At 42.2% G+C, this 17,237-nt stretch overlaps 1 protein-coding gene across 1 annotated transcript in view; it reads right to left on the reverse strand.

The window, feature by feature from the left end:
* Positions 1 to 366: 366 nt before the first annotated feature.
* TMPRSS15 (transmembrane serine protease 15) overlaps positions 367 to 17,237 on the reverse strand; it is a 505,254-nt gene continuing 488,383 nt past the window's right edge. The window contains exons 24-25 of the mRNA XM_040338815.1: positions 11,668 to 11,807; positions 367 to 882 (exon numbers count right to left, since the gene is read on the reverse strand). Coding sequence (XP_040194749.1) covers positions 727 to 882; positions 11,668 to 11,807 — 296 coding nt within the window. The 3' untranslated portion in view covers positions 367 to 726. The remainder of the gene's footprint in view (positions 883 to 11,667; positions 11,808 to 17,237) is intronic.

The following is a 17,237-nucleotide window of genomic DNA, read 5'->3' on the forward strand; positions in this document are numbered from 1 at the left end:
TTTTTTGGTTGAACTTGATGAATTTGTGTCCTTTTTCAACCTCAAGGGAGGGGGCGAGCACGACACCAGGGAGAAATCCGTGCATTACTATGTGGAGTTACAGACAGAAGAACAGGAAGTGAGGATTTCTCAGAAGAAATAAGGACATTTAAAGCAAAATCAAAGGATGAGGTAAGTGAAGGAGGCCTGCACTAAGGTAAAGGAAGCTATTTAGGAAAACAAATTGTACCTTTACAACCCCTTTAAGTAAAGGCAGCAATATATCATCATTATCTGTGCAGCCTCCGACTTTCCAGTGTTACAGTGACTTTACTGAGCTACTTCATTGTAGTGGTAAAATGTAGAAAGATAGGCTAAACATGAAAGTCATATTAGAAATTACTTTAATGTAAACACTGCAAGAAAAGCTCAAAATGCACTCACTACAAATATACTATATTTACTTTAAATATAACATTTTGCAAAATGAAAATTATGCAGAATAACTACTATGTCTATGTAAAATGCACATCAATGGCTAAAATAATTGTTTCACCTAAACTGTTTTTGTTAGCAAATCACAAAAGTGGTTCTAACATTTTTACAATGGTATGAGGTAATTAAATATTGTGATACAAAAGCACTAAGTAATAACACACAATTTATTAAACATTAGCATTTTGTTCACATTTTAAATTGTGCAAAGCATTGTGTAAAAAAGATATGAGGCTTTGTTGAAGGTATTCTCTAAATCAGAAAGCTTTGAATCCATTCTGTAAAAGTTGTCACTCGTGCATAAACGCCAGGTCTTTCTGGTTGGGCACATCCATATCCAAATGAAGTCACTCCCACCAGGTACCATCGGTTTTCCTGCCGACACATCAGCGGGCCACCAGAGTCTCCCTATAGTATTCAGAAAAATAACATTGTTTATGAATGAAAATTTCTAGAGAATTTCGCGCTTAGGATTAATGTGAACTGCTGCCTCCCTATATTAAAATTCACATTAGTGAAATCCAAAAAATAAAACTCAAAGAAAGGGAATGTGGTGCTGTTCTACAAGACTACAATCTAATGAAAAAAATATGTAAATAATAATAGTAATAGGTGCCCTGATTGGGCAGGTAAAAACCTGAAGTGTAATAAGTCCAGCAAAAAAAACAGAAACAAAATGTATATATACAAGTGCAATAAAACATATGTACAAAAATACTTAAAAGTGCAAAAAAGTCCAATAAATTATGTATATAAATGTCCAATGAAAAGATCAAATAAAATTATTAAATTATTGCGTGTCCAAAAATCAAACTCCCAAAAAGTGACAAGTGCAGACTCAAGAAGTTTTGAGAAGCAGGCGATACACGGTCGAATTTCGAACAAATTTTCTTTTCAAATTAAGAACGTTTTTTTTTTTTTGTGATCCGATGATGCCACCATTGATTTTCGAAATATGGCCAATCAAGCCTTAATGTTGCTACAGAAAATTATTTTCGTGGCCGGGAATATTCTTTACTCTCCAGGAATTTTCTTTTCTTGCACATGCACATTTTTTTTCTATTACATTTCTCACGCGATTCTCCCATCATTGATTCAAAAATCATTAGTTTTAAAAACAAAAAATCCAACATGTTCGATTCCTCAAATTTGATTGCCGCAAGAAAATCGGCTGCTGCTGCAGCCCACTAACGGTGCAAAATTTGTCCGAAAATTCTTTGATACGATTTTCGAAAGAAAATTATTTTGAAATTCGAACCTTGTATGGCCAGCTGAAGAAGATTCCAGTGACAAAAAATATATATATTGTGACTTTGCGGTGCTCCCCTCTTGTAAATATATGCCAAGGGATCTCTCAGGAACAACCAAGGTTTTTCAGCAGTGACCGGGAGAAGAAGGTAAAAAGCTGTGTTAACAGTCTGGATCTAAGCTGACAGCTGGTACCTCCCCGTCCTGAGCCAATGCTGGATCTGGAGGTTGTTCCTGAGAGATCCCTTGGCAACCAGCAATTGGAGTTTACCTTAGGAGGATATTCTTACTAGTGGAGGAGTAGTAGCCTGAGCACAAGTTCACTATATATCCCAGGTGGGATCAAGCTTACAGGTGGATATCCGATCACCTTAATCAGGCAGTGGAGGAGGAGTGGATTCCGGCTCATAGGATACTAAGAATACGAGTTCAATCCTTTACACGCCTTTTAACCAAGCAGGGGTAAGGCACTCTGGTGAGTATATTCACGAGAGGAGAGCACCGCAAAGTCACAATATATAGATTTTTTGTCAAGAAAAACTTCTTGAGTCTGCACTTGTCACTTTTTGGGAGATTGATTTTTGGACATGCAATAATTTAATTTTTATCTTTTCATTGGACATTTATTTTTGTACATACGTTTTATCGCACTTGTATATATACATTTTTTCATTTTTTTTTGCTGGACGTATTACACTTCAGGTTTTTACACATATTACTATTATTATTTACATATATTTTTCATTAGATTGTAGTCTTGTAGAACAGCGCCACATTCCCTTTCTTTGAGTTTTATTGTTTATAAATGAGTTCTCTCAGGAAAATACTGTCTAGAGCAGTGGTTCTCAACCTGGGGGTCGGGACCCCCTCGGGGGTCAAATGATGATTTGCCAGGGGTCACCAAATCCTGAGCTGTTCTTGAAGCCTGCACCGCTCTCCCAGTCTTATTGAGGCCGCTCAGCAAGGCTGTCCCTGAAACCAGCGGCCACCCGCTCAGCAGCCGTCCATTCAGTTCACGGCATGGCTGGGGGGAGGCAGAGACTAGAGGTCAGCTGACTGGTGAGGAATGTGAAGTGGGAGGGGCTGGAGGAGACCCTATCTCCTGATTCTGGCATAGGTGTCAGTGCTATGAAACACCACAAAGTCGGAGACAGTGAGTGTCCTATAGAGATGCATGTACCATAAAGGGGTTCAATACTGTATGAGTGGAAGAGACTCAGGGAGCAATAAATGTCCTTGGGTTAGGGCCGCAAATTACTTGCCTTGCCTTGGGTGCTGACAACCCACGCTACAAAAATAATTTTACTGGTAGGGGTCCCCACAACTTAGGACATTTTATCAAGGGGTCACGGCACTAGAAAGGTTGAGAACCACTGGTCTAGAGCATCCATTCTCAACAAGGGTTCTGTGGAACACTAGGGTTCTTTCAGAGTGGTCTAGGGGTTCCTTGAGCTGTGACCACCTATCTAGTGGTGCCTAAATAGCTCCAGGGGCCAACGCCAATTGGCAGAGCCAGTGGCATAAGACCAATGATAATTTTTTCTGCCTGTAAGAGGGGCATTCACTGTAAGGGCTTATTCACATGGACAGCCAGGGGGAGTCACAAAAGCAGGTGGTTGAGTTCCAGTTCTACTGCCCTCCTAACTGTCCACCTTAACAAAACAATTCAGTCACTCTAAACCAGTGGTTCTCAACCTCAGTCCTCAAGTACCCCCAACAGGCCATGTTTGCAGGTTTTCTGTTTAATTGCACAGGTGCTTTAAATCAGTCAATGGCTTTGTATTTTGGACAGCTATTTTATCTAAGAGAAATTCCCAAAATTCCCAAAACATGACCTGTTGTGGGCACTTGAGAACTGAGGTTAAGAACCACTGCTCTATACCAGTGCCACAGCTTCAATGCTTTGCTTTGTGGCCACGGCAAAAGTTAAGTGGCATGTCGCATATGGCAAATGGTACTGCTGCCAAACGTAACCAATTCAAGTGAATTGCCATTGTGAAGTGGTGGTGTGGCATTTTGAAGGTGAGATTGAGCTCTATGGGAGGTATTATTCCCTTTAATCAGCAATATAAAGGGCACTTTCCAACTGGTTTCCAATGAATTGGTTTTAAAAATGGTTTCCCAAGACCTGAAAATTACTTTTATGCTGCGTACACATGATCGGATATTCCGAAATAAATGTTCGATGTGAGCTTTTGGTCGGAAATTCCGACTGCGTGTAGGCGCATTGGACATTTTCTGTCGGAATTTTTGACAACAAAAATTTGGGAGCTGGTTCTCAATTTTTCCAATCGGAAATTCCGATTGTCTGTATGCAATTCCGACCCACAAAAAAACATGCATGCCCGGAATCAAGCAGAAGAGCCGCACTAACTATTGAACTTTTTTCTCGGCTCGTCGTCCCTGTTGTACGTCACCACGTTCTTGACGTTGGGAATTTCAGACAACATTTGTGTGACCGTGTGTATGCAACACAAGTTTGAACCAACATTCCGTCGTAAAAAAAATCCACGGTTTTGTTGTTGGAATTTCCAATCGTGTGCAGCATAAGGGTTCCTCTTGGGTAAAAAGGTTGAAAAAGGCTGGTCTAGAGTGCAGCACAATGGCTAAGTGGTTAGCTCTTCCACCTAGCAGCACTAGGGGAGTTGATTTGAATCCCAACCATGGCACTAACTGTGTGGAGTTTGCATGTTCTCCCTGTGCCTGTGTGGGGGTACTCCGGATTCCCCCGACTTGTTCATTCCCCGACTTGTTCATTCCCCGACTTAGTTGGGGTAGGCAGCACACTTTGGTGGAGGTGGGTCAGCCACGCACCCATGACCTTTGACCTCTGTGAACCTGCCTTCTGACCTTTGACCTCTGGGGAGGTCCCTGTTCTAATTCCTGAGTCCTAGCCTTATTCTTCTATGGGAAACCCTAACTCTAACCCTAACCATAACCCTACCCTTGACAGCACTATGTAAGTTCCTATAATAAATAAATGACCAATTGCTCTGTCCAGACTCAATAGCTAATTACTACTAGCCATAACATGACCTGCTTCAAATACGTAACAATAACTTGTAACTAGCATGTAACAAGTTCCAAGCTAAAGCACCAGGCTCTTTATACATTAAGTGTCATCTGATGAGAATGGAGGTCAGATTATAAAGATTGAACCCTGTATCAGATGTAAAAATCATATCATCTTTGTAAATCACCCATTCCACCTTCTTTTGCTTCCTTCCATTATCATTATTGCGTCACATAGTTCATAGTTTGTCTCCTATTGCTCTGTTTTACCCAGTGTTTTTAGAGCAGAGCAGAAGTGAGAAGTGTTTTATACGGAATGTCTGTCACATTAAATTCTATATTTTTTCAGCTGATCAGGAAAATAATATATTTATAAACCCAGACAAGCAGCTATAATGCTAAAATGTTCTTTATCTAAGCAATCTGTGATTGTAAGGTTGTAGCAATAATACAGACAGGAGGTTTCTTCAATGCATAAGGCTGCCATAAAAAGTGGTGTTAGTTGTTTTTTTTGTCCTTTGTATTATTATTTTTTTTTAAACATGCCAACGCATTCTTAGAAAGCCTCACTACAGAATGAAGCATTCAGCTTGTGACTACTGTGCTGTCATTGTCAGAAAGGTTAGCAAAGCATATCATAAACCCAGCTTGATAGAGTATATCACAGTAAGGTATGCTAATTCTCAGTCAATGCTATGCACTGTAGGTTTTCAGCTGCTGTATTCCCAAGCTGAAATAAATTTTTATCGGCATGCAGGCCCCCAATCCAATGCATATAGCTGAAGGCTGGAATGAATCTTAATTGGTTTTCGAGACACTAATTTATTGTAAATTGTAAAAGGCTACTTTGAAATTCAACAACACTGCTGGGCCTATTATTATTATTATTATTGGTTTGTTTGATTTATATGGCTATAACATTTTTTGCAGTAAGTATATAAATCAATGAGCACCTAACCCTGTCCAGGAGAGCTTAAAGCGGGGGTTCACGCAAAAAAAAATGTTTTAACATTACATTCAGCCGAGTTGTCAGAATGACAATCGGCTGTTTTTTTCAATTTTATCCCCGTTCATACATTATTTTCACTGCCGCTTCCGGGTATGTCTTCTGCGGGACTGGGCGTTCCTAATTGATTAACAGGCTTCCGACCGTCGCATACTGCACGTCACGAGTTGCCGAAAGAAGCCGGACTGCGAGTCGGCTCTATACGGCGCCTGCACCCTGACGTTCGGCTTCTTTCGGCAACTCGTGACGTGCAGTATGCGACGGTCGGAAGCCTGTCAATCAATTAGGAACGCCCAGTCCTGCAGAAGACATACCCGGAAGCGGCGGTTTAATTACGGTATGTACGGGGATAAAATAAAAAAAAACAGCCGATTGTCATTCTGACAACTCGGCTGAATGTAATGTTAAAAAAAAATTTTGGGGGTGAAACCCCACTTCCCGACAGCCGTACGACTATTGACGGCCGCAGGGTGGTTCTACTTCTCTGAGGCGCTGTCAATTGACGTCCGCACAGTTAGAACACTAATTAGGGTACACATTTAACCCCTCACCCCCTAGTGTTAACCCCTTCCCTGCCAGTAACATGTATACAGTAATTAGTGCATATTTATAGCACTGATTGCAGTATAAATGTGAATGGTGTCAAAAGTGTCCGATGTGTCCGCCATAATGTCACAGTCGCAATAAAAATCGCAGATCGCCGTCATTACTAGTAAAAATAAAAATAATAAAAAAAATAATAAAAAAAATAATTCTGTCCCTTATTTTGTAGGCGCTATAATTTTTGCGCAAACCAGTCGCTTATTGCGATTTATTTATTTTTTTACTAAAAATATGTAGAATACGTATCGGCCTAGACTGAGGATAAAAAATGTTTTGAAAAAAAAAATTGAGCCATTTATTACAGCAACAAGTACAAATTTTTTTTTCAAAATTGTCGCTCTTTTTTTGTTTATAGTGCAAAAAATAAAAAACGCATAGGTGATCAAATACCACCAAAAGAAAGCTCTATTTGTGGGGAAAAAAGGACGTCAATTTTGTTTGGGAGCCACATCGCACGACCGCGCAATTGTCAGTTAAAGCGTCGCAGTGCCGAATCGCAAAAAGTCCTCTGGGCAGGAAGGGGGTTTAAGTGCCCAGTAAGGAAGTGGTTAAAGGCTAATATCCCTAACACCTATTTACATAGGACTTACATTTTGAATAAGAACTAATTAACTTATAAGCATTTTAGGAGAAAACAACAACAAAAAAAAAATATAGGAACATGCAATCTCCATGCAGACATACCTGTAGCTTCACTGAACATTGCTGGAGTACTTACCACCCAGCCAATAGGTCACAAAGGGGTCTGTTTATAAAACATTTGTTGTAAATTCCTTCGTAGAATATTTTTTACTCCTGCCAAAATAGCAAGATTTTTGCCCATACAATCCTCAAACTGATTGATCCGCTAGGAGCTACCTTACTTAACTTTTTTATTATGCACGAAAAAAAAATTCTTTCTTGGGAAAAAACCTTTGCCCCCTAACATATTGGGATGGAAGTCGTTGATAAATAAAGCATTTTCCTTGTATAAGGCTACATACACCAATAAAGGTGTACCCAATAAATTCGACAAGGTGTGGGGAGGTTGGATAAATAATAACTCAACTGTATCTGACTGATTGTCTATATACGGTACGGTACTGGCGTTTGAGGGTCCCTGTGCATATATAGTACATTTGCTCTCTGTCCCTCTGAGGTTTGACTATTCGGATTCACAGCTGTCTATAACATAATGGGGTTTATTTATTAAAACTTGAAAGTGCAAAATCAGGCTCACTTCTGCATAGAAACCAATCAGCTTCCAGGTTCTATTCCCAAAGCTCAATTGAACAAGCTGAAGTTAGAAGCTGATTGGTTTCCACGCAGAAGTGAGCCTGATTTTGTACTCTTTGGGCCAGATTCTTGTATATTCCGCGGCGGCGTAGCGTAAGCCATTTACACTACGCCGCAGCAAATTACTGGAGCAAGTGCCGTATTCTCCAAGCACTTGCTCCGTAATTTGCGGCGGCGTAGTGTAAATGGCCCGGCGTAAGGCCGCGTAATTCAAAGGGGGCGGCTTGTATTTAAATTAAGTGCGCCCCCGCGACGATCGAACTGCGCATGCGCCGGACATAAAAATAGCCCAGTGCGCATGCTCCAGCTCACGACGGAAAACGTCAATGACGCCGACGTGAGCGTCATTGACGTAAAGTCGTATTCGCGAACGACTTACGAAAACGACGTGAACAACGGAAAAAGCCGACGCTGACCAGACACCATACTTAACATGGCATACGACGGACCTTCGTAAACTTGCCCCTCATATAGCAGGGGCAAGTTTACGCTTACAGAAACGTCGTAAAATCACTGCGTCGTCCGCGCGTACGTTCGGGAATCTCGCGTAACTAGCTAATTTGTATAGACGATGGGGAAAACGACGATGCAACACCTAGTGGCGGAAAAAAAAATTGCATTTAAGATCTGACAGCGTAAGAGCCTTACGCCTGTCAGATCTAATGGGTATCTATGCGTAACTGATTATAAGAATCAGTCGCATAGATACGCCGGGCCAGATTAGGACTTACGACGGCGCAAATGGCGTTGCGCTGTCGTAAGCCTTTTAAGAATCTGGCCCTTTGGCTTTAGTAAATAAACCCCAATGTGTTGCTGTTTCCTTCAGTGGTTATGTCACTTTTCTACTTAAGAGCTGCATTGCTTACTGGTTCCAATGCATAGTAGTGCTGAACACTGTTGACTGTTTTCTGTTTTTTTACTTGCATATGAAAACACTAATAAAAAGAAGTTTAAAAAAAAAACATTTGTTTCACGAATGTCAGAAGCATTCATGTACGTTGAACAAAATGTCCCGTATTTTTCCTAAGAGATTAATGCCTGTATCATCAGCTCCAGCTAGTGGCCAACATGCGGTATTGTTTTCTGAAATACCTCAATGAGAAAACTATTCCACATTTTGGCTGCTAGATGGAGCTGTTGATACAGACATTAATTACTTAGAAAAAGTATGGGACATTTCATTCAACTTACAAAACAAATGTTTTATAAATAGACTCCAAAGACTTTGGTGGCTTAAAAAAGAAAGTAAGAAGAGTAAAAATAATACTCAGTCCCAATATTTGCTGTTTTGGAGAGCTTTATCAGGCAAATAATCTTCAGCATCAGTTAAATATATTCCAGGTATGTTACAACAAAAGATGTGCAGTGTCTTACAGTTTGTTTTCTTTATAAAGTAGCCACAGCCTGAGTAGAAAAGCCTTCCCCCTGCCAGCAGCTGCAGTGTAAGACCCTTGTTCTCTGTGTGGAAGCAGCACTCTCCTGGTAGAGGTCTGACACACCTCATACTGAATCAGGTTTATAGCTCATGCACAGAGGCTTACCTAGAACCTTTATGGCCCTGGTACAAGAAATCATGAAGGGCCCCGCTGGCCCCCCTGCCCTCCCTCACTGACCCCGTTACTCCCATTGTGGCTCTTTATTACAGTCCCAGAGCAGTCCACCTTCCTGCCATCTTAGTGTTCCCCCATGGTGGCGGAGCACCCAGTCGCAAGTGCAGCCTTGGTAGTTCTGCCACTGGTGTCAGTATTATTATTTTTTTTATCATTTTTTACCATTTAACTAATTATTTTTTCTATAATTTTATTTCTTATTATTTTTCTTTTCACATTTCTTAGGACCCTCATTGGGGGGCTTTGTTGAAATATTAGTGGTCTAGACCCCTAATGTCTCACTTTTCACTTCATTAGTCCTTTTCTCTGGAGCCTCAGCTGCACAGAATGAATGAACAGGAAAAGCTATGTACAACCATCCATAAACTGAGACATAAACACAGTTTACTATGCCCCAGTTATGAACGAATAAAAAAAAAAAGAAAAAAAAGAAAGTGGCTAGTAAATGACACATTTACCGGCTTCTTTCCCATACTTTATCCTAATAGTATCACCCACAGCCGGAGATGGGAGGGGAAAACCTGGCAGCTCTGCAGGGGGGCGAGTGGGGGCCCCAAGGAAGAACACAGGAGTCCCGGGGCAGAAGGACAGGCTTTGGGAGGTGGTGGGAGCAACATGTGGAGGAGACAATGTCATCCATTTACCTCCTGCAGCTGCTGAATGTCTGCGGGAATGAGTGTTTGGCAGCTCTATGGAGGGATTGATTTCTCTACATCCCGCCGCCCCTGCACCCTCCTATCCAGGTGTAAAGGGGAGCTGCATGGGTCCCCCTGGAGCAGGGTGCCAGGCCCAATGGCAACCCCTGTAAGTACGCCCTTGTTCATGCATCCAGCTGATTGGAGATCTCTGGCTCTTACTCAGCAAGGAGAGTGTTTGACCTCTGCAGAGAGACTACTGCTTCCATACAGAGAGCAAGGGTCCCACTCGGCTGGGAGAAGGCTTTTCTACATGGAAAATTTCTTATTTTTATTGAAAGCAACCTGAGGACTTTGAACACCTTTTGTTTCGATGCTCCCGGAATGTATTAGCTAATTTAAACTGTATTGGCCAGATTCAGAGAGAGTTACGCCGGCGTATCAGTAGATACGCCGACGTAACTCTGAATCTGCGCCGTCGTAAGTTTAAGTGTATTCTCAAACTGAGATGCACTTAAACCTAGCTAAGATACGACAGCCTGCGCCGTCGTATCTTAGGGTGCAATATTTAGGCTGGCCGCTAGGTAACGCTTCCGTTGAGTTTGGCGTAGAATATGTAAATTACTAGATACGCCTATTCATGAACGTACGTGCGCCAGTCGCAGTAAAGATACGCCGTTTACGTAAGGCGTTTTCAGGCGTAAAGTTATTCCATCAAATAGGTGGACTAGTCAATGTTAAGTATGGCCGTCGTTTCCGCGTCGAAATTTGAAAATTTGCGTAAGTCGTCCATGAATAGGGCTGGATGTAATTTACGTTCACGTCGAAACCAATACGTCCTTGCGGCGTACTTTGGAGCAATGCACACTGGGATATGTACACGGACGGCGCATGCGTAAAAAACGCCAATCACGTCGGGTCACCCCCCATTAACATAAAACACGCCCCCTCATCCTAATCTGAATTAGGCGCGCTTACGCCGGCTCCATTTACGCTACGCCGCCGTAAGTTAGGAGGCAAGTACTTTGTGAATACAGGACTTGCCTCTCTGACTTAAGGCAGGGTAGCGTAAATACGATACGCTACGCCGCCTTAAAGTTGCGGCGCTCTCTCTGAATCCAGCTGTATGTTCCTTTGGGGTTTATCTTCCAACTTCAGACAAAGCACAGACAATAACAAAAATTTGACAAATGTTCTTTCCCTCCCCGTGTTTTTGTTACTGTCTGCAACCCCACTGGAGGGACTTCCCGTTATTCTCTGTCTCTGTGATAACTTACTGATTTCAATCTATAAAAAAGTCAAAACTTGGAAATAAGACAATGATAAGAAATGCAACTTTTTGGCTCCATTCACACGAGCCTTCTGCATTTGTTTTCTTTAAAAACAATGACATTGATCGAATTTCACTTTCTCCAGCATTTAAATGTGCCTGCTTTTATGTGCGTTTACATGGCTTTAGATGTGTTCAGAGTATCCAATCTGCCTCTGAATGCACAGATTTCTATTTCCACTAAAACACATAAAAACTAAATGATACCATCTAAAATCATTACATGCATTTATATGTGTTTAGAAATGTCCTATAATCACGCTTGTCACTGCCTCTGCGAATGAAGCCTTATAGTTGTTTAATTGCACCGATGTACAAAATCAACTCTAGAATTAAAATGGAGTTGTAAATGCAAATTACTGTTTACAGTGTAGTTGCAACAAAAAAAATAGCCATATAATATTAATAACAAAAAAATAAAGAATATTTTATTTTTCTTGAATTTTCTGGTATTCTACAACTATCACTTCCCACCTGACATGTGTCGATCCCTCCTTCATTATATCCAGCGCAGATCATTTTGTTGGTTATATTATACTCAGGCATTTGCTGTTGGCATTTCTCATTGGTTATCAGAGGTACCTGGGCTTCTTGCAATATGTTAGGAATAGGACCTGAAAAAAAAAGCAGGGAAGTAGTTAAGAATATTTAAGATAATTTCCCAGTTTAAATAAATTACAGGCAGTGTTATAGGAAAACGCTTTCAAGGGGGAAAAAAAAAAGATTTTTTATTGGGTTGGATCGCCCACAAATCAGACACTGCAGACGTGGTCTTTGCCTATAGCAGACTCTATGAAAAAACATATTACATTATGGCACAAGATGGGAAATAGTAGCTCCTCTATACTCAGGGCTGGTGCAGGGATCTTTGACACCTTAGGCGAAACCTAATTTTGCTGCCCCCTTTGGCTCCACCCCTGACTCCACCCTATTTGCCCTGCCCATGTATACCCCACCTTTTTAATGAAGCACCCATAATATTCAACCCACCAGCGCTTATCACATGCAGCCCACCAGCGCACATCAAATGCAGTCTCACCAGCGCCCATCAAATGCAGCCTCACCAGTGCCCACCAATGCAGCCTCACCAGTGCCCATCAATGCAGCCTACCAGCACCCATCAATGCATGTTTGCTTGCTTCCATTTATTTGGGAGTTGGGACACAGACACAGTCTTCCACCGCCGCTGCACCTCTGACTCTATGGGCCAGATTCACAGCAGAAATACGCCGGCGTATCTACTGATACACCGGCGTATTTTCAAATTTGCTGTGTCGTATCTTGATTTGGAATCCTCAAACCAAGATACGACGGCTTTTGGCATATATCCGACAGGCGTACGGCTTCGTACGCCTTCGGATCGTACGTGTAATTCTCCGGCGGCCGCTGGGTGGAGTTTGCGTCGTTTTCCAGCGTCGGGTATGCAAATTAGCTGTTTACGGCGATCCACGAAGGTAAGCGCATTCGTCGCATTCTCTTACGTTGGTTTTTCCTGTCGTAAAGTTAAGTGTGCTATTTAGATGGTGTTAAATTACACCATCCATGTTAAAGTATGGCCGTCGTTTGCACGTCAAATTTTAAACTTTTTTTTTGTGCGTAAGACGTCCGGGAATACGAAAGTACGTTACGCACGTCGCCGTTCAAAAAACACGTCGGGGCGCCGTAATTTCGCGCAAAGCACGGCGGGAAATTTCCAAACGGAGCATGCGCAGAACGTTCGGCGCGGGAACGCGCCTAATTTAAATGTTACACGCCCCATTTGAATTAGGCGGGCCTGCGCCGGATGGCTTTACGCTACGCCGCCGAAAGTTTACACGCAAGTGCTTTGTGAATCAAGCACTTACGCTGGAAACTTACGGCGGCGTAACATAAACGGGATACGATACGCCGCCGCAAATCTACATGAATCTGGCCCTATGTGCGAAAGGAGTGGTGGCTGCCTGCTGATGCTGAGACTTAGTTGCTTGCTGCAGAGAAGAGAGTAGGAACAACAGCGGCTGGGCACCCTAGGCAGCAGTGCGCCCTAGGCGGCTGCCTAGTTTGCCTAGTGGTTGCATCGGCCTTGTCTACACTGGATGCACAGCTAGAAGTTCATAAGATCCATATTAGGCATATTAGGGGTTAACTCTAAAAATAGCGGCAATATACCATCGGAATTGCCGCGGGATTCGACCGCTAGCGGTGCGGTATTAACCCCCGGTAGCGGCCAATAAAGGGTTAATACCGCCCGCAATGCGCCTCTGCAGAGGCGCATTGCGGGCGGTATTACCGCGGTTTCCCATTGTTTTAAATGGGAAGGAGTGGTATGCATACCGCTCCTCTCACCGCTCCAAAGATGCTGCTTGCAGGAGATTTTTTTCTCTCCTGCCAGCGCATCGCCTCAGTGTGAAAGCCCTCGGGCTTTCACATTGAGAAGGCTGGGCTGGAGTTTTTCAGGCGGTATTTAGGCTCTATTTTTAGCGCTGTACCACCTGAAAAACTCCTCAGTGTGAAAGGGGTCTTAGTGCAGCTCCTCAAGACACTTAAGGGATCTCTGCAGCAACAGAAAAGAAACAGCAGAGGGCACTATCTACGTGTAGTAAAAAAAATATTTATGAATAAAAAATAAAATTGACAACTCACATGCAAAAATACAAGCACCTGTCATAAAGACCTAACCCACTGAGGCTGTCATCTGGATGGCAATAGTACACACAGCAGCAGGAATCCAGCCGGGGTCAGGCTAGCCGGTTGCCGACCGCCGCATGTACATGTACGTCCACAGAATGGCACGTACAGGCACATGGGCGTACAGGTACCTCCCCGCCTTTCCACGGGTCGGGGGTCCGATTGGGACCCCCCCGGAACACGCGGCGGTCGGTAACCCGCGGGGAGCGTTCCGGGACGAGGGCGCGGCTATTCGTTTCTAACCGCCCCCTCGCGATCGATCCCTGGAGCTGAAGAACGGGGAGAGCCGTATGTAAACACGGCTTCCCCGTGCTTCACTGTAGCGGCTGCATCGATCGAGTGATCCCTTTTATAGGGAGACTCGATCGATGACGTCAGTCCTACAGCCACACCCCCCTACAGTTGTAAACACACACTAGGTGAACACTAACTCCTACAGCCTGTGGTTAACTCTCAAACTGCAACTGTCATTTTCACAATAAACAATGCAATTTAAATGCATTTTTTGCTGTGAAAATGACAATGGTCTCAAAATGTGTCAAAATTGTCCGAAATGTCCGCCATAATGTCGCAGTCATGAAAAAAAACGCTGAGTAGTAAAAAAAAAAATAATAAAAATGCAATAAAACTATCCCCTATTTTGTAAACGCTATACATTTTGCGCAAACCAATCGATAAACACTTATTGCGATTTTTTTTACCAAAAATAGGTAGAAGAATACATATCGGCCTAAGCTGAGGAAAAAAAAAATAATTATATGTGTTTTTGGGGGATATTTATTATAGCAAAAAGTAAAAAATATTGAATTTTTTTCAAAATTGTCGCTATATTTTTGTTTATAGCGTAAAAAATAAAATCCGCAAAGAGGATCTAATACCACCAAAAGAAAGCTCTATTTGTGGGGAAAAAAGGACGCCAATTTTGTTTGGTAGCCACGTCGCACTACCGCGCAATTGTCTGTTAAAGCGACGCAGTGCCGAATCGCAAAACCTGGCCTGGGCATTTAGCTGCCTAATGGTCCGGGGCTTAAGTGGTTAAACATTGAATTTCTAAGCCATAAACTGGAAGGTGGACGGCCCAGTCACATGTATCACTGCTGGCAATGCAGATAATTTAATTTCAAGCTGTCCGTTTTTACACAACATATCCATTGAATCAGCATTTCCCAGCGGTTGTGCTTTTAAATTGGTGGCCTGATTGCAAAGCAGGTCAGTAATTACTAGCATTTTATTATCATGGATGTAATAAACAGTGCCAGTTTATGGGGTTATTAAAATGATTTCCTCACATAAATTTTGATTTAGAAATACAGCATAATAAACTCGATTGCCATGTTGATGAGATTGTTAGTAGGAGTATTTTTTTTTTTAACTTTCATTTTTTTTTGTTTGTTGACTCGCAGTGTTTGCAGCCTTAATGTCAGGAAATAGAATTAGGACAATGGCTGTGTATCTGCTGCATTGCAGAGGAACCCTCCTCACCTCTGCTGAATCTCTACAACATCACTTCAAAATAATGTCAGTGGCGGGGAAAATAAATACATTTAGGATGTCAGAAATTCATAAAATGTTCATAGATGTTTATTCACAGAACTTACCAAAAAAAAAAATACAGATAAAAACATTTTCCACAACCCTCCATGAAAGTAAATAGTAAATTCTTATATTTGTAAAGCTTATGTATAATAATGATTAAATCATTTTGGAGAGGGTTCCAAGGTGGGAAAATAAATTAAAGGAGTTGTAAATCAAATTTTTTTTTTTTTTTTCTGAAATGACTGTTTACAGGGTATAGAGACAAAATAGTTAACTGATTCCTTTTAAAAACAATTAAAAATAGATAAAAATCAATCATATAATGTACCTGTAGTTTCTAGTTTCGTTTTTGCATGTTTCCTGCTTCTCTGCTGTACAGAGCATACAGAGCCAATACAGGGCAGTGATGGTTTGGAAAACGAAACTGATTGGTGCTGAGGGGTTTTAGAAACACAGGCCCAGATTCTCAAAGGGCTTACGACGGCGCAATGCCATGTACGCCATAGTAAGTCCTAATCTGGGCCATCGTATCTATGCGACTGATTCTTAGAATCAGTTACGCATAGATATCCATTAGATCCGACAGGCGTAAGGCTCTTACGCCGTCGGATCTTAACTTCAATTTTTTTTTGCCCGCTAGGTGGCGCCTCCGTCGTTTTCCCCGTCGAGTATGCAAATTAGCTAGATACGCAAATTCCCGAACGTACGCGTGGCCGACACAGTAAAGTTACAACGTTTACGTTAGGCTTTTCCCAGCGTAAAGTTGCCCCTGCTATATGAGGCGCAACCAATGTTAAGTATGGCCGTCGTTCCCGCGTCGAAATTTATACATTTACGTTGTTTGCGTAAGTCGTCCGTGAATGGGGCTGGACACCATTTACGTTCACGTCGAAACCAATGACGTCCTTGCGACGTCATTTGGAGCAATGCACGCTGGGATATTTTACGGCCGACTCATGCGCAGTACGTTCAGCGCGGGAACGCGCTTCATTTAAATGCTACATGCCCCCTACCCGCCTATTTTGAATTAGGCGGGCTTACGCTGGGTGATTTACGCTATGCCGCCGCAACTTTACACGCAAGTGCTTTGTGAAAAAAGCACTTGCATGAAAAACTTGCGGCAGCGTAACGTAAATGACATACGTTACGCCGCCGCGGAGATACGCCAGATGTACCAGAATCTGGCCCACAGTAATCACACCTCCTTGATTAGTGACCACAGGGAGAAAGCTCCCAGTACTGTGGTTATCAGGAAACAGACAACCAGAAAGTGTGGAGATCAGAGAAGAATTACAGCAACTTGAGAGCAAAAACGAACAATGAGGACATTAAAAATAAAACAGCACTGCATTAAGGTAAAGGAAGCTATTAAGATAAAAAAAAAATCCTTTACAAACCCTTTAAATCAAATGATGTGTGGCACCTCCAACCCACCCACAAAACGCTGCAAAGTGGGTGTTTTTAACCCTTTTTCAGCTGCTAGCGGGGGTTAAAACCGCAACGCTAGCAGACGAAAATCACGGCAAACAAAAACTAAAAATGGCGGCACTTTACCCCCAGCGCTTCCAGCGCCTCAGTGTGAAAGTAGCCTAAATGTTGGAAATGTTTGGAAAAGAGATGACTTGACGAGACTTCATTAAACATAAGCAAATCTAAGGTCCGTACAAAGATCTGGTAAATTGGATCCTAATGCAGGCCCTCTCAGTCTTTAACATGGTTGTGTTTAAATCTCCAGCTTTTGTTAAAATAATAACTTGTGATCCTGCCATGAATGTCCTTGTCCAGGTACTTCCTCTTATGGGATGAAAAATGCTTCCCAAATATACAATTGCATTGTCACT

This window comes from Rana temporaria, chromosome 2 (assembly GCF_905171775.1).
Source record: "Rana temporaria chromosome 2, aRanTem1.1, whole genome shotgun sequence".
NCBI classification, from domain to species: domain Eukaryota; kingdom Metazoa; phylum Chordata; class Amphibia; order Anura; family Ranidae; genus Rana; species Rana temporaria.